A 23,742-nucleotide genomic window follows, 5' to 3' on the forward strand; every position below is an offset into this window, starting at 1 on the left:
ATCCCCTCTCATCTCTCTCCTAGACAACATTTTTATCCCATCTCATCTCTCTCCTAGACGACATCTTTATCCCCTCTCATCTCTCCCCCAGACATATTTCTCCCCTCTAACCTCTCTCCCAGACGACATCTTTCACCCCTCTCACCTCACCTCCAGACGACATCTTTCTACCCTCTCAGCTCACCTCCATACATCTTTCTCCCCTCTCATCTCTCTCCCAGACGACATATTTTATCCCCTCTCACCTCACCTCCAGACGAAATCTTTCTCACCGTCTCACCTCACCTCCAAACGACATCTTTCTCCCTTGTCATCTCTCCCCCCAGACGACATCTTTCTCCCCTCTCACCTCACCTACAGCCGACATCTTTCTCCCCTCTCATCTCTCCCCCCAGACGACATCTTTCTCCCCTCTTACTTCTCCCCCTGACGACATCTTTCTCCCTCTCCTCCAGACATCTTTCTCCCCTCTCACCTCTCCCCCAGACGACGTCTTTCTCCTCTCTCATCCCTCAACCAGGAGACATCTTTGTCCGCTCGTACCTCTCCCCCAGACGACATCTTTCTCCCCTCTCACCTCTCTCCCAGACGACATACTTTCTCCCCTCTCATCTCTCCCCCAGACGACATCTTTCTCCCCTCTCACCTCTCTCCCAGACGACATCTTTCTCCACTCTCACCTCTTCTCCAGACGACATCTTTCTCTCCTCTCACCTCTCCTCCAGACGACATCTTTCTCCATTGTCACCTTTCCTCTAAATAACATCTTATTTTCCTTTCATCTCTCCTCCAGACCAAATATCCTTCCATCACTCTGACCAGACAACACAAGCATTCTCCACGCAGTATAATCATATTCATACAGTTATATTCGTAACTCATTTGGCAAACTGATTTTGTTCAACAGGTGGCAACTGCCCCAAGTTCTTGTCTGATCCTGCTCTGCACATGACCGCCATAGTGGGTGGGGTCTGTTACTACGGTTTCAATAATAATGTACAATACGCCACTGCAGAGGCACTTTGTTTGAGTGAATCGACACAATTACCGGACTTCCAAGTCGAGGCTACCCAGGAGAGTGTGTACGCTGCACTAGGTAGGGGTAACATCCTTGTGCAGTCCATATGTATAAATAATAATGTCAGACTCCTTCACAACATTATCTTACAATCCAAGTTGTACTTGGTTCTATATTGTCCTTTTCATGGTGTCATATATACTGTTGTCGTATCCAAATTGCGTAGATCGATGCTCATGCTGTTGATCAATGAATTGTGATCGGTCCGTGGAATATGCACGTCGACCAGGTGGCTCCAGAGTCACAACAGTCCGAGATGATAGGCACATGATTAACACTGCGTTACATAACAGATTCCTTAACGCAGCAGATCTCCAGACAGCACTTCAGTGTTAACATTGGATATCCAGGAGCACCGTTCGTCGACGTTTAAGGGCAGCCGGATTCCGCTGTAGGCGACCTGCAGTTCGTCCACCAACAACAATACGTCACAAGCAGACGCGTTTGAGCTGGAGTAGACATCATGGCCGCTGGAATCAACGTCAATGGTCCTGCGTGCTCTTCACAGTTGAAGGCAGATGATTCAATGTGTCCTTCAATGATGGTCGGAGGATTTATCGACGCAATGAAAAGCGAATCACGTTATTGGGACGAGATTCTGGCTCCTATAGCAGTACCATTCCTGCAAGTTATGCATGGCTTTTTATGGTCGACACTCTTTACTGCAAGACGACAACGCGAGGCCTCATAGGGCCAGGATTGTCACGGAATTACTTAGGCAGCAGGGTGTAGAGCGGATGGAGTGGCCTCAACCCAATTGAGCATGCTAGCAGTGGATCCCCGAGGACTCCGCAGAGCTCTAGTAGAAGAATGGAATGCGATTCCTCAAGCTTTCTTTATGAACTTGATAAGGAGCATGAGAACAAGGTGCACCTATGTCTTGGACGCGCGAGGAGGGTACACAAGATATTGAATGACCGAGTGCTTCACGTTTGTCCTTTTCATTTTGGGGATTGGTCTATACAACTGATGTTTGCTAGTGCTTTTGGAACTGTTTGTCTGTATGTCACGATGCGTCTCGTTTGTCAAAACATTAAACATTATGATGACACTCTTAGTTCTATTATTTCTGGAAAACAATTTCTTTACATCTGCTATATATCATTTGACCCTTTATTAATGACGCCTAGTATAGATTATCTCCCTTGCCACAGGAAGCCAATACGGACAGCACTGGTTGGGGCTGAAGAAGGTTAGCGGGGTATGGAAGTGGTGGGACGTTGTAACCGTAACCGGAACTGATATGACGTCACCAAGATGGGAAGGAGGCTCTTCCGGTGAATGCGCTTACAGCCAAACCAGCAATATGGGCGGCAAGTGGAAGGCGGTACCCCTCACAGCCTGGTACAGAGTCGTGTGTCAGGAGGCTGGAGGTGGGTAGCAGTCCGGAGATGGATGGGATGGATGGATGGATGGATGGATGGGTGGTTAGGTGTATGGATGGATGGATAGATGGATGGATGGATGGATGGTTGGGTGGATGATGGATTGATGGATGGATGGATGGATGGGTGGTTGGGTGGATGATGGATGGATGGATGGATGGATGGGTGGTTGGGTGGGTTGACAGATGGATGGATGGATGAATGGATAGACGGATTTATGGATGGGAAGTCCATTGACCATAACTTATTACGCTCTTCAGCAATCCAAGTCAAAACATTGATTACACAACAGTCTCGTTTCCTGCTGGCTGAGTTCCGTCCTATTGCGCAAGTTAGTACAATAACCAGTCCAGAATTTTGAAACAAATACATTCAACTGGATACATAAATACTAATCAGTATTATTTGATACATCTAAGCACTTGTATGTTGCAACACTATGCTCCTTCTAATCCTTGCAAACACGTTGTGCAGCGTGCTCTGAAAACGGAAATCTGGAAATCGTGGAAATCTCAAAACGACGCTCTGTCGCTAGAAAAGTTTGGCAGTCTGGTACGGACTTGATATTATATCAATCACATTATGCGTTACAAAACTACACTGAATGAGCGCAAAAAGCACATAACATGTAACCAGTGAGCCAGATGAATTGTGAATTATTTTACGACCTCATCAAACAGGGGCAGTCTGTGACGTCTTAGTTAAGATCATACTGCTTACACCTCGCCATAAAATATAGAAATATGATGTTATTAAAGTTTAAAATTAAAATTCATTTGTAAATACCATTTTTTTATGAAACAAGGAATTGGAATTCAGTGTAACCATAGGTGTTTGTGGTGTCTTTTTTTCACTTTCACACGAGAAAATTCGGGTCGGCTGAAAAGTAGGTCATTGTCCGAATAGGTTAATGAAACTGATGTTTCGGTTTGTGAAGATAAATGTTAAAAATAATCGTTTGAACAAAGATAAAGTGTTGACAATTAACATACTAGACATGAGCAGTTAGGTCGTACTTTCAAAGGATGTCAATATTCTTATACTGCATTGCAGCCATGTTGAGGGTGAAGAGCAACGTTTAACAGCTACACCTACTGGTCTTAATATACACGGACAAAGAAATTTGAAATCTGCCTACAGCAGCACTTTTAATCTGCCGTCCTTATATTTTCAGTCCCGGCTACAACTGTTGAATCATCAATAGCGACGACAGTACCAACAACAACAACGTCAGTACCAGCAACAACAGCGCCAGATGTCACAGGTAAAAGATATTGAGAAGTTTATTGTCCTAAAGGCCGCCGACTCATGTAGCTGACAATGACTGACAGCGCCATTAAGCAACAAACACGTTAAGCATATCACACACCTGTATTGTTGAGTCTTTGCGCCCGGGTAAAGGGAGGTAACTCGTTTGCGTCGTCTCCCCCTATGTTTGTCTTTCACGAATATGATTGTTTGTTCTTGAACGCCGTACTCGGCAATAATCCAGCTATATGGCGATGGTCTGTAAATACTCGAGCCTGGACCAAACAATCCAGTGATCAACAGCAGGAGCATCGATCTAGTCAAGGAGGAACCGATGACATGTGTCAACCAAGTCAGCGAGCCTGACCACCCGATCCCGTTAGTCGCCTAAGCATGGGTTGCTGAAGACCAATTCCTACCCGATGCTTCAATAATATGACTGTAATTGTAATGATTCTTGCTAACGCAGTGTAACTGCAGAAATATATTCTGGTCCAGTTTGAATCGATGTCGATAAGATGAATTCGTTGTCAACCTATCTCTAGGAATATATCATGCACCCAACCAACTGTGTTTACCTATGAGTACAGACTCACTTATATCATATGACTCTGTGTACCCTTCGTCATGTACCCTTTGTCATGTACCCTTCTTTTTTTGTGAGAAACAGGTGAGACGCTGGTGCTGTAGCCATTTTCTACCACCACGCGACATCTTTCTCCCTCTTACCTCTCCTCCAGACGACATCTCCTCTCTTACCTCACCTCCAGACGACATCTTTTTCCTTTGTCACCTCTCTCCCAGACGACATCTTTGTCTCTTCTCACGTCTCCTCCAGACGACATTTTGTTCTCTTCTTACCTCTCCTCCAGACTACATCTTCCTCCTCTCTCCACTGTCACCTCTCCTCTAGACGACATCTTGTTCTCCTCTCATCTCTCCTCCAGACCAGATCTAGTTCCATCACTCTGACCAGTCAACACAAGCATTCTCCACCCAAAAAAGCATAATAACATTCATATAGTTCTATTCGTAACTCATTTGGCAAACTGATTTTGTTCAACAGGTGGCAACTGTCCCAAGTTCTTGTCTGATCCTGCTCTGCACATGACCGCCATAGTGGGCGGGGTCTGTTACTACGGTTTCAATAATAATGTACAATACGCCACTGCAGAGGCACTTTGTTTGAGTGAATCGACACAATTACCGGACTTCCAAGTCGAGGCTACCCAGGAGAGCGTGTACGCTGCACTAGGTAGGGGTAACATCCTTGTACAATCCATATGTATAAATAATAATGTCAGACTCCTTCACAACATCATCTTACAAGCCAAGTTGTACTTGGTTCTATATTGTCCTTTTCATGGTGTCATATATACTGTTGTCGTATCCAAATTGCGTAGATCGATCCGTGGAATATGCACGTCGACCAGGTCGCTCCAGAGTCACAACAGTCCGAGATGATAGGCACATGATTAACACTGCGTTACATAACAGATTCCTTAACGCAGCAGATCTCCAGACAGCACTTCAGTGTTAACATTGGATATCCAGGAGCACCGTTCGTCGACGTTTAAGGGCAGCCGGATTCCGCTGTAGGCGACCTGCAGTTCGTCCACCAACAACAATACGTCACAAGCAGACGCGTTTGAGCTGGAGTAGACATCATGGCCGCTGGAATCAACGTCAATGGTCCTGCGTGCTCTTCACAGTTGAAGGCAGATGATTCAATGTGTCCTTCAATGATGGTCGGAGGATTTATCGACGCAATGAAAAGCGAATCACGTTATTGGGACGAGATTCTGGCTCCTATAGCAGTACCATTCCTGCAAGTTATGCATGGCTTTTTATGGTCGACACTCTTTACTGCAAGACGACAACGCGAGGCCTCATAGGGCCAGGATTGTCACGGAATTACTTAGGCAGCAGGGTGTAGAGCGGATGGAGTGGCCTCAACCCAATTGAGCATGCTAGCAGTGGATCCCCGAGGACTCCGCAGAGCTCTAGTAGAAGAATGGAATGCGATTCCTCAAGCTTTCTTTATGAACTTGATAAGGAGCATGAGAACAAGGTGCACCTATGTCTTGGACGCGCGAGGAGGGTACACAAGATATTGAATGACCGAGTGCTTCACGTTTGTCATTTTCATTTTGGGGATTGGTCAATACAATTGATGTTTGCTAGTGCTTTTTGAACTGTTTGTCTGTATGTCACGATGCGTCACGTTTGTCAAAACATTAAACATTATGATGACACTCTTAGTTCTATTATTTCTGAAAAACAATTTCTTTACATCTGCTATATATCATTTGACCCTTTATTAATGACGCCTAGTATAGATTATCTCCCTTGCCACAGGAAGCCAATACGGACAGCACTGGTTGGGGCTGAAGAAGGTTAGCGGGGTATGGAAGTGGTGGGACGTTGTAACCGTAACCGGAACTGATATGACGTCACCAAGATGGGAAGGAGGCTCTTCCGGTGAATGCGCTTACAGCCAAACCAGCAATATGGGCGGCAAGTGGAAGGCGGTACCCCTCACAGCCTGGTACAGAGTCGTGTGTCAGGAGGCTGGAGGTGGGTAGCAGTCCGGAGATGGATGGGATGGATGGATGGATGGATGGGTGGTTAGGTGTATGGATGGGTGGATAGATGGATGGATGGATGGGTGGTTGGGCGGATGATGGATTGATGGAAGGATGGATGGATGGTTGGGTGGATGATGGATGGATGGATGGATGGATGGATGGGTGGTTGGGTGGGTTGACAGATGGATGGATGGATGAATGGATAGACGGATTTATGGATGGGAAGTCCATTGACCATAACTTATTACGCTCTTCAGCAATCCAAGTCAAAACATTGATTACACAACAGTCTCGTTTCCTGCTGGCTGAGTTCCGTCCTATTGCGCAAGTTAGTACAATAACCAGTCCAGAATTTTGAAACAAATACATTCAACTGGATACATAAATACTAATCAGTATTATTTGATACATCTAAGCACTTGTATGTTGCAACACTACGCTCCTTCTAATCCTTGCAAACACGTTGTGCAGCGTGCTCTGAAAACGGAAATCTGGAAATCGTGGAAATCTCAAAACGACGCTCTGTCGCTAGAAAAGTTTGGCAGTCTGGTACGGACTTGATATTATATCAATCACATTATGCGTTACAAAACTACACTGAATGAGCGCAAAAAGCACATAACATGTAACCAGTGAGCCAGATGAATTGTGAATTATTTTACGACCTCATCAAACAGGGGCAGTCTGTGACGTCTTAGTTAAGATCATACTGCTTACACCTCGCCATAAAATATAGAAATACGATGTTATTAAAGTTTAAAATTAAAATTCATTTGCCTACAGCAACACTTTTAATCTGCCGTCCTTATATTTTTAGTCCCGGCTACAACTGTTGAATCATCAATAGCGACGACAGTACCAACAACAACAACGTCAGTACCAGCAACAACAGCGCCAGATGTCACAGGTAAAAGATATTGAGAAGTTTATTGTCCTAAAGGCCGCCGACTCATGTAGCTGACAATGACTGACAGCGCCATTAAGCAACAAACACGTTAAGCTTATCACACACCTGTATTGTTGAGTCTTTGCGCCCGGGTAAAGGGAGGTAACTCGTTTGCGTCGTCTCCCCCTATGTTTGTCTTTCACGAATATGATTGTTTGTTCTTGAACGCCGTACTCGGCAATAATCCAGCTATATGGCGATGGTCTGTAAATACTCGAGCCTGGACCAAACAATCCAGTGATCAACAGCAGGAGCATCGATCTAGTCAAGGAGGAACCGATGACATGTGTCAACCAAGTCAGCGAGCCTGACCACCCGATCCCGTTAGTCGCCTAAGCATGGGTTGCTGAAGACCAATTCCTACCCGATGCTTCAATAATATGACTGTAATTGTAATGATTCTTGCTAACGCAGTGTAACTGCAGAAATATATTCTGGTCCAGTTTGAATCGATGTCGATAAGATGAATTCGTTGTCAACATATCTCTAGGAATATATCATGCACCCAACCAACTGTGTTTACCTATGAGTACAGACTCACTTATATCATATGACTCTGTGTACCCTTCGTCATGTACCCTTTGTCATGTACCCTTCTTTTTTGTGAGAAACAGGTGAGACGCTGGTGCTGTAGCCATTTTCTACCACCACGCGACATCTTTCTCCCTCTTACCTCTCCTCCAGACGACATCTCCTCTCTTACCTCACCTCCAGACGACATCTTTTTCCTTTGTCACCTCTCTCCCAGACGACATCTTTGTCTCATCTCACGTCTCCTCCAGACGACATTTTGTTCTCTTCTTACCTCTCCTCCAGACTACATCTTCCTCCTCTCTCCACTGTCACCTCTCCTCTAGACGACATCTTGTTCTCCTCTCATCTCTCCTCCAGACCAGATCTAGTTCCATCACTCTGACCAGTCAACACAAGCATTCTCCACCCAAAAAAGCATAATGACATTCATATAGTTCTATTCGTAACTCATTTGGCAAACTGATTTTGTTCAACAGGTGGCAACTGTCCCAAGTTCTTGTCTGATCCTGCTCTGCACATGACCGCCATAGTGGGCGGGGTCTGTTACTACGGTTTCAATAATAATGTACAATACGCCACTGCAGAGGCACTTTGTTTGAGTGAATCGACACAATTACCGGACTTCCAAGTCGAGGCTACCCAGGAGAGCGTGTACGCTGCACTAGGTAGGGGTAACATCCTTGTACAATCCATATGTATAAATAATAATGTCAGACTCCTTCACAACATCATCTTACAAGCCAAGTTGTACTTGGTTCTATATTGTCCTTTTCATGGTGTCATATATACTGTTGTCGTATCCAAATTGCGTAGATCGATCCGTGGAATATGCACGTCGACCAGGTCGCTCCAGAGTCACAACAGTCCGAGATGATAGGCACATGATTAACACTGCGTTACATAACAGATTCCTTAACGCAGCAGATCTTGTGTCTTGGACGGGCGAGGAGCGTACACAGATATTGAATGACCGAGTGTTTCACGTTTGTCATTTTCATTTTGGGTGGTTGGTGTATACAACTGATGTTTGCTAGTGCTGTTTGAACTTTTTGTATGTCACGATGCGTCACGTTTGTCAACACATTAAGCATTATGATGACACTCTTAGTTCTATTATTTCTGGAAAACAATTTCTTTACATCTGCTATATATCATTTGACCCTTTATTAATGACGCCTAGTATAGATTATCTCCCTTGCCACAGGAAGTCAATACGGGCAGCACTGGTTGGGGCTGAAGAAGGTCATCGGGGTATGGAAGTGGTGGGACGTTGTAACCGGAACCGGAACTGATATGACGTCACCAAGATGGGAAGGAGGCTCTTCCGGTGAATGCGCTTACAGCCAAACCAGCAATATGGGCGGCAAGTGGAAGGCGGTACCCCTCACAGCCTGGTACAGAGTCGTGTGTCAGGAGGCTGGAGGTGGGTAGCAGTCTGGAGATGGATGGGATGGGCTGGTGGATGGATGGATGGCTGGATGGGTGGGTTGGTGTATGAATGGATGGATCGGTGGGTATGTGGGGGTGGGGGTGGGGTGGGGGTGGACAGTTGGATGATGAATGGATGAAAGGATGGATGGATGGGTAGACAGATGCATGGTTGGGTGGGTGGACGGGTCGATGTAGGGAATGGGACAGATGGATGATGAATGGATGGATGGATGGGTAGACAGATGCATGGTTGGGTGGATGGACGGGTCGCTGGATGGAATGGGACAGATGGACGATGGATGGATGGGTGAATAGATGATGGATGCATGGGTGGGTGAATGGATGGATGAATAGATGAATGTGTGGATACCTTATTATGCTCCTCAACAAAAATTGGGTATAGTGAGGATAAATGTTAAAACTTCGCTTTGATCAAAGATAAAGAGTTGACGATTAGTATACAAGGCATGAGCAGTTATGTCGCAATTTCAAAGGATGTCAATATTCTAATACTGCTTTGCAGCCATGTTGGGGGCGAAGAGCAACGTTTAATAGCTACACCTACTGGCCTTGATATACACGGACAAAGAAATATGAAATCTGCCTACAGTGAAATGCTTATATTTTTAGTCCCGGCAACAACTGTTGAATCATCAATAGCGACGATAGTACTACCAACAACAACGACAGTACCAGCAACAACAACGTCAGTACCAGCAACAACAGCGACAGATCCGATATTATTTATGTCACAACCTTCAACAACAACGACAGTACCAGCAACAACAACGACAGTACCAGCAACAACAACGTCAGTACCAGCAACAACAACGACAGTACCAGCAACAACAGCGACAGTACCTTCAACAACAACGACAGTACCAGCAACAACAACGACAGTACCAGCAACAACAACATCTGCTGTTCCAGCATCCTGTACTCGCTCCTTCGGTAATGTCCAACGGGCACATGTATTATAAATTGTTCATTACTGATGCTTGTTTACATATATCATATACGTCGTTACGTCGTTACGGCAATTAATCTGTGCATCAATCCGTCAACACGTCATTCCGTCAGTACGCCAATACTTCATTCTGTCAGTACGCCAATACTTCATTCTGGTAATGCGTTAAGAAAGTTAAATCTAACAAAACGTCAACCCGTCATACCGTCAATCAGTTATTCCGTCAACAAATCTTCCTGTCAATACGTCATTCCCTCAAGTCATACTGTCAATACATCATTCCCTCAAGTCATACTGTCAATACATCATTCCCTCAAGTCATACTGTCAATACGTCATTCCCTCAAGTCATACTGTCAATACATCATTCCCTCAAGTCATACTGTCAATACATCATTCCCTCAAGTCATACTGTCAAGTCATCATTCCGTCAAGTCATACTGTCAATACATCATTCCGTCAAGTCATACTGTCAATACATCATTCCGTCAGGTCATACTGTCAATACGTCATTCCCTCAAGTCATACTTTCAATTCATCATTCCGCCAAGTCATACTGTCAATACATCATTCCGTCAAGTCATGCTGTCAATACGTCATTCCGTCAAGTCTAACTGTCAATACATCATTCCCTCAAGTCATACTGTCAATACATCATTCCCTCAAGTCATACTGTCAATACATCATTCCGTCGGGTCATACTGTCAATACGTCATTCCCTCAAGTCATACTGTCAATACATCATTCCGTCAAGTCATACTGTCAATACATGACTCCGTCAAGTCATGATGTCAATACGTCATTCCGTCAAGTCATACCGTCAATACATCATTCCGTCAAGTGTAACTGCCAATAGATCATTCCCTCAAGTCATACTGTCAATACATCATTCCGTCAGGTCATACTGTCAATACATCATTCTGTCAAGTCATACTGTCAATACATCATTCCGTCAAGTCTAACTGTCAATACATCATTCCGTCACGTCATACTGTCAATACATCATTCCGTCAAGTCATGCTGTCAATACGTCATTCCGTCAAGTCTAACTGTCAATACATAATTCCGTCAAGGCATACTGTCAATACGTCATTCCGTCAAGTCTAACTGTCAATACGTCATTCCGTCAAGTCATACTGTCAATACGTTATTCCGTCAAGTCTAACTGTCAATACATCATTCCATCAAGTCATACTGTCAATACATCATTCCATCAAGTCATGATGTCAATACGTCATTCCGTCAAGTCTAACTGTCAATACATCATTCCGTCAGGTCATACTGTCAATACGTTATTCCGTCATGTCTAACTGTCAATACGTCATTCCGTCAAGTCATACTGTCAATACATCATTCCCTCAAGTCACACTGTCAATACGTCATCCCCTTAAGTCATACTGTTAATACGTCATTCCCTCAAGTCATACTGTCAATACATCATTCCTTCAAGTCACACTGTCAATACATCATTCCCTCAAGTCATACTGTCAATACGTCATTCCCTCAAGTCATTCTGTCAATACATCATTCCGTCAAGTCTAACTGTCAATACATCATTCCGTCAAGTCATACTGTCAATACGTCGTTCCGTCAAGTCATACTGTCAGTACATCATTCCCTCAAGTCATACTGTCAATACGTCATTCCCTCAAGTCATACTGTCAATAAGTCATTCCGTCAAGTCATACTGTCAAAACATCATTCCGTCAAGTCACACTGTCAATACATCATTCCCTCAAGTCATACCGTCAATACGTCATTCCCTCAAGTCATTCTGTCAATACGTCATTCCCTCAGGTCATACTGTCAATACATCATTCCCTCAAGTCATACTTTCAATACGTTATTCCCTTAAGTCATACTGTCAATTCATCATTCCCTCAAGTCATACTGTCAATACATCACTCCCTCAAGTCATACTGTCAATACGTCATTCCGTCAAGTCATACTGTCAACACGTCATTCCGTCAAGTCATACTGTCAATTCATCATTCCCTCAAGTCATACTGTAAATACGTCATTCCCTCAAGTCATACTGTCAATACGTCATTCCCTTACGTCATACTGTCAATACATCATTCCGTCAAGTCATACTGTCAATACGTCATTCCCTAAAGTCACACTGTCAATACGTCATCCCCTTACGTCATACTGTCAATACGTCATTCTGTCACGTCATACTGTCAATATGTCATTCCCTTACGTCATACTGTCAATACGTCATTCCCTCAAGTCATACTGTCAATACGTCATTCCATCAAGTCATACTGTCAATACGTCATTCCCTCAAGTCATACGGTCAATACGTCATTCCCTCAAGTCATACTGTCAGTACATCATTCCCTCAAGTCATACTTTCAATACGTTATTCCCTTAAGTCATACTGTCAATTCATCATTCCCTCAAGTCATACTGTCAATACATCATTCCCTCAAGTCATACTGTCAATACGTCATTCCGTCAAGTCATACTGTCAATACGTCATTCCGTCAAGTCATACTGTCAATTCATCATTCCCTCAAGTCATACTGTCAATACGTCATTCCCTCAAGTCATACTGTCAATACGTCATTCCCTTACGTCATACTGTCAATACATCATTCCGTCAAGTCATACTGTCAATACGTCATTCCCTAAAGTCACACTGTCAATACGTCATCCCCTTACGTCATACTGTCAATACGTCATTCTGTCACGTCATACTGTCAATATGTCATTCCCTTACGTCATACTGTCAATACGTCATTCCCTCAAGTCATACTGTCAATACGTCATTCCATCAAGTCATACTGTCAATACGTCATTCCCTCAAGTCATACGGTCAATACGTCATTCCCTCAAGTCATGCTGTCAATACATCATTCCCTAAAGTCATTCTGTCAATACATCATTCCATCAAGTCACACTGTCAATACGTCATTCCGTCAGGTCATACTGTCAATACATCATTCCCTCAAGTCATACTGTCAAAATGTCATTCCCTTAAGTCATACTGTCAATTCATCATTCCCTCAAGTCATACTGTCAATACGTCATTCCGTCAAGTCAAACTGTCAATACATCATTCCCTCAAGTCATACTGTCAATACGTCATTCCCTTAAGTCATACTGTCAATACGTCATTCCCTCAAGTCATACTGTCAATACATCATTCCGTCAAGTCATGCCGTCAATACGTCATCCCGTTCAAGTCTAACTGTCAATACATCATTCCCTCTAGTCATACTGTCAATACATCACTCCGTCAAGTCATACTGTCAATACGTCATTCCCTCAAGTCATACCGTCAATACGTCATTCCGTCAAGTAATACTGTCAATACATCATTCCCTCAAGTCATACTGTCAACACGTCAATCTGTCAAGTCATACTGTCAATACATCATTCCGTCAAGTCTAACTGTCAATACATCATTCCCTCAAGTCATACTGTCAATACATCATTCCGTCAAGTCATGCTGTCAATACGTCATTCCGTCAAGTCTAACTGTCAATACATAATTCCGTCAAGTCATACTGTCAATACGTCATTCCGTCAAGTCTAACTGTCAATACGTCATTCCGTCAAGTCATACTGTCAGTACATCATTCCGTCAAGTCTAACTGTCAATACATCATTCCGTCAAGTCATACTGTCAATACATCATTCCATCAAGTCATGCTGTCAATAAGTCATTCCGTCAAGTCTAACTGTCAATACATAATTCCGTCAAGTCATACTGTCAATACGTCATTCCGTGAAGTCTAACTGTCAATACGTCATTCCGTCAAGTCATACTGTCAATACATCATTCCCTCAAGTCACACTGTCAATACGTCATCCCCTTAAGTCATACTGTCAATACGTCATTCCCTCAAGTCATACTGTCAATACGTCATTCCCTCAAGTCATACTGTCAATACGTCATTCCCTCAAGTCATACTGCCAATCGTCATTCCCTCAAGTCATACTGTCAATACATAATTCCCTTAAGTCATACTGTCAATACGTCATTCCGTCAAGTCATACTGTGAATACGTCATTCCGTCAAGTCATACTGTCAATACATCATTCCCTCAAGTCATACTGTCAATACGTCATTCCCTTACGTCATACTGTCAATACGTCATTCCCTCAAGTCATACTGTCAATACGTCATTCCCTCAAGTCATACTGTCAATACGTCATTCCGTCAAGTCATACTGTCAATTCATCATTCCCTCAAGTCATACTGTCAATACATCATTCCGTCAAGTCATACTGTCAATACGTCATTCCGTCAAGTCATACTGGCAATACGTCATTCCGTCAAGTCACACTGTCAATACATCATCCCCTTACGTCATACTGTCAATACGTCATTCCGTCAAGTCATACTGTCAATAGGTCATTCCCTTACGTCATACTGTCAATACGTCATTCCCTCAAGTCATACTGTCAATACGTCATTCCCTCAAGTCATACGGTCAATACGTCATTCCGTCAAGTCATACTGTCAATACATCATTCCCTCAAGTCATACTCTCAATACATCATTCCCTCAAGTCATACTGTCAATACGTCATTCCCTCAAGTCATACGGTCAATACGTCATTCCCTCAAGTCATACTGTCAATACATCATTCCCTCAAGTCATACTGTCAATACATCATTCCGTCAGGTCATACTGTCAATACGTCATTCCGTCAGGTCATACTGTCAATACATCATTCCGTCAAGTCATACTGTCAATACATCATTCCCTCAAGTCATACTGTCAATACATCATTCTGTCAAGTCATACTGTCAATACGTCATTCCATCAAGTCATACTGTCAATACGTCATTCCCTCAAGTCATACTGTCAATACGTCATTCCCTAAAGTCACACTGTCAATACGTCATTCCGTCAAGTCATACTGTCAATACGTGATTCCCTTACGTCATACTGTCAATACGTCATTCCCTCAAGTCATACTGTCAATACGTCATTCCCTCAAGTCATACGGTCAATACGTAATTCCCTTAAGTCATACTGTCAATACATCATTCCCTCAAGTCATACTGTCAATACATCATTCCGTCAAGTCATACTGTCAATACATCATTCCCTCAAGTCATACTGTCAATACATCATTCCCTCAAATCATGCTGTCAATACGTCATTCCCTCAAGTCATGCTGTCAATACATCATTCCCTAAAGTCATTCTGTCAATACATCATTCCGTCAAGCCATACTGTCAATACGTCATTCCGTCAAGTCATGCTGTCAATACGTCATTCCCTCAAGTATTACTGTCAATACGTCATTCCCTAAAGTCATGCTGTCAATACATCATTCCCTAAAGTCATGCTGTCAATACATCATTCCGCCAAGTCATACTGTCAATACATCATTCCGTCAAGTCATACTGTCAATACATCATTCCGCCAAGTCATACTGTCAATACATCATTCCGTCAAGTCATACTGTCAATACATCATTCCCTCAAGTCATACTCTCAATACATCATTCCCTCAAGTCATACTGTCAATACGTCATTCCCTCAAGTCATACGGTCAATACGTCATTCCCTCAAGTCATACTGTCAATACATCATTCCGTCAGGTCATACTGTCAATACATCATTCCGTCAAGTCATACTGTCAATACATCATTCCGAAACAAGTGTCACTCTCAATATGTCCTTCCATCAACAATTCATACTCTCAATATGTCATACCGTCAACAAGTCATAATGTCAATACGTCATTCCATCAACAATTCATACTCTCAATATGTCATACCATCAACAAGTCATAATGTCAATACGTCATTCCGTCAACAAGTCATACTGTCAATACGTCGTTCCTACAACAGGTCATACTGTCAATACGTCATTCCATCAACAAGTCATACTCTCAATACGTCGTTCCTACAACAGTTATACTGCCAATACGTCATTCCGTAAACAAAGTTTACTCTCAATACGTCATTCCCTCAACAAGTCATGCTGTCAATACGTCATTCCGTCAAAGGTCATACTGTCAATAGTCATTCCGTCAACAACTCATACCGTCAATACGTCTTTCTGTCATCAAGTCATACCGTCAATACGTCGTTCCGTCAACAAGTCATACTGTCAATACGTCATTCCGTCAACAAGTCATACTGTCAGTACGTCATTCCATCAACAAGTCACACTGTCAATACGTCATTCCGTCAACAAGTCATACTGTCAATACGTCGTTCCGTCAACAAGTCATACTGTCAATACGTCATTCCGTCAACAAGTCATACTGTCAATACGTCATTCCGTCAACAAGTCATACTGTCAATACGTCGTTCCGTCAACAAGTCATACTGTCAATACGTCATTCCGTCAACAAGTCATACTGTCAATACGTCATTCCGTCAACAAGTCATACTGTCAATACGTCGTTCCGTCAACAAGTCATACTGTCAATACGTCATTCCGTCAACAAGTCATACTGTCTATACAACTTGTTTCGGCAACAGGTCATACTGTTAACACGTCATTCTGCCAACAAGTCATTGTCATCAGCAACCCATGCTTGTCGTAAGAGGCGACTAACGGGATCGGATGGTCAGGCTCGCTGACTTGGTTGACACATGTCATCGTATCCCACTTGCGTAGATCGATGCTCATGCTGTTGCTCACTGGATTGTCTGGTCCTGACTCGATTAGTCCAGACCGCCGCCAGAATGATATAGCTGGAATATTGCCGAGTTCGGCGTTCAAGAACAAACAATCATATTAGTAAAAGACAAGCATAGGTTAGACGATGCAAACAAGTTACATCCCTTTACCCAGTGCATCGGCTAACTCCACATTCGTCACCACTCGCCCCTTTCCGTAACCTCCAAGAAGACTCGTCCCCCTATCGATGCTTGTTAATGTGCGAAAATACGACAAACCAATCAGAACGCGCGTAATGGTGGCGGTGCTTTGATAAAAAAATAATCCCGACTACTTAAATCATTTATGGCTGTTGTTGTTTTAAAAATCATGAAAAATATGTATTGAAAGTACTAAAAACGTAGCTAACAGAATTGTACTGTCTAATGTGAAGTTTTTGATAAGAATCATGCGATTGACAGTGAGAGATTCAAATACACGCACGTGCGTTTGTTGACATTACGGCTCTCATGGGTCCAACTGAGTGTATTTCTGACGATATTGTGGGCTTGTTGTGGTGATTGTACGTGCGCATCAAACAGTTTTAGGAAATGTATTTATAAATCGCAACGAGTTTCAAAACAATAATATTATATCTGTAAGTAACTAATCAACTTTGGTCTATAACTTTGGCATATATTCCACATGTCTGGGAATAATTTATAATTAGTCTGACCTTTTATTGGTCATTCATATATTTTTCAGCGAATTCATTTAAAATTCCACTTGGGGTATGACAGCAAGGTTACACGTATGTTTAGTTTGAGAAATATTTTAAAGACATTTTTGAGTATCTGCTTTGGGATTTAATGTAGCCGTTGTTTTATACATTTATTTGCATATTCAGTAAAACAATTACCATTTGTGATTATTAAACCCTATTTAGAAATATAATTTGAAATATAAGGTGTTCAGCTTGAAATAATTACGTTAGAATATGTCTTTAACAAACTTATGCTTTTCTCCCTTTTTTTAGTTTTTTTAGTTGCATCAAAGAGGTATAATGTTTTAAAATAAATAAGGAAAAACAAAAACAGCAATAAAATGTTTGAGTGCTTCGGTGGTATTAAGTACCATTGGAATCAAACAGGAATAGAGTTATCGTTCCTGTTTGAAGTAGTTCTGATGTTCATGCGCCAATATGAAATCCTTCCAGAGGGGCACGAGTCGCTATTCGGCTTGTCCCGGAATAACACGAGTTGGTCACGAATGCTAACTTCAAAGACAACAACACAAGTGTGTGATAAGCTGGGCGTGTTGGTCACGAATGCTAACTTCAAAGACAACAACACAAGTGTGTGATAAGCTGGGCGTGTTGGTTGCTTAACGCCGCAGTCCGAATATGTCAGCTGTACCATGGCGGCCTGTAAATATTCGAGTCTGGACCAGTAAGTCAAATGACACATGGTGCCAGTTGCAAGATCGAAAAGAATGTGTCCAGTATATGATACAACGAAATATATAAATTCACTTTGCGTCTGTCTATTCATTTTCACAGTGACCTTCAAAAGGAATTTGTCAAAATGTGACCGCTTTGTATTTACAACAAGGAACGGATCTTTTATATCAGATTGTTTGCTACATATTAAACATGCATGATCCAAAAGCAACGAACTAATTGAGTAACATGAATATCCCTAAGTGTCACATGATTTCATTTTGTAAGTATAACTCACCCTAGCATACGAGCCGACGGCCTATTGGACAATAAACGTTTGATCTTTGACCTTTGACCTCTGACGTCCTTTGTTTCAGACGGAGGCGTGGTAGCAGCGACGTTCAATAAGTGCTCGACCTTAACCGGAGTTGAGGAAACGTCCGTTATGACCTTGACCTCTATCACACGTTGTGGCCGAACATGTGCCGCCAAAGCCGAGTGCTGCTCGTTTGTCTTTGACGTCACAACAAAAGCATGTCGTCACTTCCGGCCAGCGTTGCTTGGCACTGATGTCATCCCTACGTCTTTAGAAAAGTGTTACACCGCTGTGTAGAGAAGCTTCAGTCTGTGTGTAGCTGAGTGGATGTTCCAACGTTTTCATCTTGTTTGTCATTTTCTGACTGTGACGTCACGGATGACGTCACGAATACGCTATACATTGGTCGTTTGGTTGGTTGAATGTATACAGGGGACACATCATGACTGTTTTGTCATAACGGATATTGATGCATTGTCCTGGACACATTTAAAAGCGATCCAATCATCACAGTCTAAGTCAGTCAACAAAGAGCATATACTTAATGTTCTGCAACATGTTCGCCTCGCTGATAGACGAGCCGTCCCTAGCAAGACCGAGAATCAACATTTCTTTCTGTCGAAAACATCAGCACATCTCGGTGGCCAACAAAGGCAGACAACTCTGTTCTACAATGAGACCCCACAGGAATGTTCAGGCACTCAAACAAGAGACTCGTCACGCTGAAGACCCGGGTTCGATTCCCCACATGGGCACAATGTGTTAAGCCCATTTCTGGTGTCCCCCGCCGTGATATTGCTGGAATATTGCTAAAAGCGGCGTAAAACTAAACTCAGTCAAACAAGAGACAAATCACTAACATTCTGTCAGAAATAATCTGACAACAGGCCAAGTATGAGCGTTCCAGCAGGAAATATCTCGCAACTGTCCAGGAACAAACGTTCTAGAAGGAGTCATCCTACAACTGGCCAAGAAAGAATGTTCTAGTAACACCCCATTGCAGCTGGCTGAGCATTATCTCGCAAGTGTGCAAGCACGAACGTTCCAGAAGAAATCGCCTCGGAACTGGGCAAGCACCAACGTTCTAGCGAAATGATCTCACAACTGGCTGAGCACGGGCATTGTAGGAGGAATCATCTCACAATTAGCCAAGAAAGAGTGTTCAAGCAGGGAGTATCTCACAACTGTCAAAGCGAGAACCTTCTGGAGGAATTATCTCGCAGGTGTGCAAACACGAACGTTCGGGAAGAAATGGCCTCGCAACTTGCCAGGCACCAACGTTCTAGCGGAACCATCTCACAACAGTCTAAGAGAGAACGTTCTAGAAGAAATCGTCTCGCAACTGGCCAAGCACTAACGTTCTAGCGGAATTATCTCAAAACAAGAGAGAACGTTCCAGTAGAACCAGCTTGCACCTGTACAGGAAAGTGCGTTCTGGAAACAGACAGAAACGTTCCAGCAGGAACCGTCTCGCGATTGACCAAGCACGAACGTTCTAGTAATAGCAAGAATACTCAAGAAGAGATCAATCAGCAATAAGCAAGTGGGAATGACCCAGAAGGGATAGAGCAGGAGTGTTCTCCCTTGATTGGTCCATCAAGACTAATTAATACGATGAAGTCCAACATGGGTGTAATAAAATTAGACACGCATCATACCTTTTTTTTATAGCAAAATTTGTAACGGAGAAATGATTTCTCAGAAACTGTCAATGTATATCAAAGAAAAAAGTTAAGGATCACCCCAATTTTCAATATTTAAGCATAATATGGATCGTAATATGAAAAATTAAATACTTTAATATTAAAAATTGGGGTGGTTCTTAACTTTTTGTGTTGAGTATATATATATATATGGATGTATCCAAACCGTAGGGCCGTTGTTGACGAGTTGTTTTATCTCCCAGTGATTACTATCATGACAGCCTGTAAACCATCTATCCTGGGACCCGAAATGGTATTGTGAGCAATGTCAAATGCTGTCGGATACGATTACGCAATAAAACAAGTCGTCGAGTCACCGAATTCAGTCAACTCTTAATGCACGCAATGGGGTCGTGGCGACATTTTGTTACCCTCAGGCTTGGGTACTTTGGCAAGTTGTTTCCGTGAGAAATCAATCTTTAACCACTAGGCCCCCCAATCGCCTTTTTTTCATACTGAATGTCGACACATGTGTAAAACAATGCAAACTATATTCTGAATCTCTAAACCGGTGTAAAACAATGCAAACTATATTCTGAATCTCTAAACCGGTGTAAAACAATGCAAACTATATTCTGAATCTCTAAACCGGTGTAAAACAATGCAAACTATATTCTGAATCTCTAAACCGGTGTAAAACAATGCAAACTATATTCTGAATCTCTACACGGGTGTATGACGATGCAAACGTTATACTGAATGTCGACACATGTGTAAAACAATGCAAACTATATTCTGAATCTCTAAACCGGTGTAAAACAATGCAAACTATATTCGGAAACTCTAAACCGGTGTAAAACAATGCAAACTATATTCTGAATCTCTAAACCGGTGTAAAACAATGCAAACTGTATTCTGAATCTCTAAACCGGTGTAAAACAATGCAAACTGTATTCTGAATCTCTAAACCGGTGTAAAACAATGCAAACTATATTCTGAATCTCTAAACCGGTGTAAAACAATGCAAACTGTATTCTAAATCTCTAAACCGGTGTAAAACAATGCAAACTGTATTCTGAATCTCTAAACCGGTGTAAAACAATGCAAACTATATTCTGAATCTCTAAACCGGTGTAAAACAATGTAAACTGTATTCTGAATCTCTAAACCGGTGTAAAACAATGCAAACTGTATTCTGAATCTCTAAACCGGTGTAAAACAATGCAAACTATATTCTGAATCTCTAAACCGGTGTAAAACAATGCAAACTGTATTCTAAATCTCTAAACCGGTGTAAAACAATGCAAACTGTATTCTGAATGTCTACACAGGTGTAAAACAATGCAAACTGTATTCTAAATCTCTAAACCGGTGTAAAACAATGCAAACTATATTCTGAATCTCTAAACCGGTGTAAAACAATGCAAACTATATTCTGAATGTCTACACAGGTGTAAAACAATGCAAACTGTATTCTAAATCTCTAAACCGGTGTAAAACAATGCAAACTATATTCTGAATCTCTACACGGGTGTATGACGATGCAAACGTTATACTGAATGTCTACACAGGTGTAAAACAATGCAAACTTTATTCTAAATCTCTAAACCGGTGTAAAACAATGCAAACTATATTCTGAATCTCTAAACCGGTGTAAAACAATGCAAACTATATTCTGAATGTCGACAAATGTGTAAAACAATGCAAACTGTATTCTAAATCTCTAAACCGGTGTAAAACAATGCAAACTATATTCTGAATCTCTAAACCGGTGTAAAACAATGCAAACTGTATTCCAAATCTCTAAACCGGTGTAAAACAATGCAAACTATATTCTGAATCTCTAAACCGGTGTAAAACAATGCAAACTATATTCTGAATGTCTACACAGGTGTAAAACAATGCAAACTGTATTCTGAATCTCTAAACCGGTGTAAAACAATGCAAACTATATTCTGAATCTCTAAACCGGTGTAAAACAATGCAAACTATATTCTGAATGTCTACACAGGTGTAAAACAATGCAAACTGTATTCTAAATCTCTAAACCGGTGTAAAACAATGCAAACTATATTCTGAATCTCTACACGGGTGTATGACGATGCAAACGTTATACTGAATGTCTACACAGGTGTAAAACAATGCAAACTGTATTCTAAATCTCTAAACCGGTGTAAAACAATGCAAACTATATTCTGAATGTCTACACAGGTGTAAAACAATGCAAACTGTATTCTAAATCTCTAAACCGGTGTAAAACAATGCAAACTATATTCTGAATCTCTAAACCGGTGTAAAACAATGCAAACTATATTCTGAATGTCTACACAGGTGTAAAACAATGCAAACTGTATTCTAAATCTCTAAACCGGTGTAAAACAATGCAAACTGTGTTCTAAATCTCTAAACCGGTGTAAAACAATGCAAACTATATTCTGAATGTCTACACAGGTGTAAAACAATGCAAACTGTATTCTAAATCTCTAAACCGGTGTAAAACAATGCAAACTATATTCTGAATTTCTAAACCGGTGTAAAACAATGCAAACTATATTCTGAATGTCTACACAGGTGTAAAACAATGCAAACTGTATTCTAAATCTCTAAACCGGTGTAAAACAATGCAAACTATATTCTGAATCTCTAAACCGGTGTAAAACAATGCAAACTATATTCTGAATGTCTACACAGGTGTAAAACAATGCAAACTGTATTCTAAATCTCTAAACCGGTGTAAAACAATGCAAACTGTGTTCTAAATCTCTAAACCGGTGTAAAACAATGCAAACTATATTCTGAATGTCTACACAGGTGTAAAACAATGCAAACTGTATTCTAAATCTCTAAACCGGTGTAAAACAATGCAAACTATATTCTGAATTTCTAAACCGGTGTAAAACAATGCAAACTATATTCTGAATGTCTACACAGGTGTAAAACAATGCAAACTGTATTCTAAATCTCTAAACCGGTGTAAAACAATGCAAACTATATTCTGAATCTCTACACGGGTGTATGACGATGCAAACATTATACTGAATGTCTACACAGGTGTAAAACAATGCAAACTATATTCTAAATCTCTAAACCGGTGTAAAACAATGCAAACTATATTCTGAATCTCTAAACCGGTGTAAAACAATGCAAACTATATTCTGAATGTCTACACAGGTGTAAAACAATGCAAACTGTATTCTAAATCTCTAAACCGGTGTAAAACAATGCAAACTATATTCTGAATCTCTAAACCGGTGTAAAACAATGCAAACTGTATTCTAAATCTCTAAACCGGTGTAAAACAATGCAAACTATATTCTGAATCTCTAAACCGGTGTAAAACAATGCAAACTATATTCTGAATGTCTACACAGGTGTAAAACAATGCAAACTGTATTCTAAATCTCTAAACCGGTGTAAAACAATGCAAACTATATTCTGAATCTCTACACGGGTGTATGACGATGCAAACGTTATACTGAATGTCTACACAGGTGTAAAACAATGCAAACTGTATTCTAAATCTCTAAACCGGTGTAAAACAATGCAACCATATTCTGAATGTCTACACAGGTGTAAAACAATGCAAACTG

The 23,742-nt window shown here is 41.7% G+C and overlaps 1 protein-coding gene across 1 annotated transcript; it reads left to right on the forward strand.

Moving 5' to 3' along the window:
* The first annotated feature begins 972 nt into the window (after positions 1 to 972).
* On the forward strand, positions 973 to 19,217 carry LOC124263612 (integumentary mucin C.1-like). Its single transcript, XM_046698262.1, has 10 exons — positions 973 to 1,096; positions 2,233 to 2,451; positions 3,638 to 3,727; positions 4,778 to 4,966; positions 6,070 to 6,288; positions 7,117 to 7,206; positions 8,256 to 8,444; positions 8,984 to 9,202; positions 9,841 to 10,161; positions 18,571 to 19,217. Exons 2-10 carry the CDS (start codon positions 2,322 to 2,324, stop codon positions 18,804 to 18,806), a joined length of 1,683 nt encoding a protein of 560 aa, XP_046554218.1. The 5' UTR covers positions 973 to 1,096; positions 2,233 to 2,321; the 3' UTR covers positions 18,807 to 19,217.
* The last annotated feature ends 4,525 nt before the right edge of the window (positions 19,218 to 23,742 follow it).

The sequence above is a fragment of the Haliotis rubra genome, unplaced genomic scaffold (assembly GCF_003918875.1).
Source record: "Haliotis rubra isolate DU_JTF1 unplaced genomic scaffold, ASM391887v1 Scf89, whole genome shotgun sequence".
In the NCBI taxonomy this organism is placed as follows: Eukaryota; Metazoa; Mollusca; class Gastropoda; order Lepetellida; family Haliotidae; genus Haliotis; species Haliotis rubra.

Coding starts and splice junctions, on each gene's coding strand:
- LOC124263612 (XM_046698262.1), top strand. CDS start 2,322: ATGACGTCACCAAGATGGGAAGGAGGCTCTTCCGGTGAATGCGCTTAC. Junction 3,728..4,777: donor AACAGCGCCAGATGTCACAG/GTAAAAGATATT, acceptor TTTGTTCAACAG/GTGGCAACTGTCCCAAGTTC. Junction 8,445..8,983: donor GAGCGTGTACGCTGCACTAG/GTAGGGGTAACA, acceptor CCCTTGCCACAG/GAAGTCAATACGGGCAGCAC.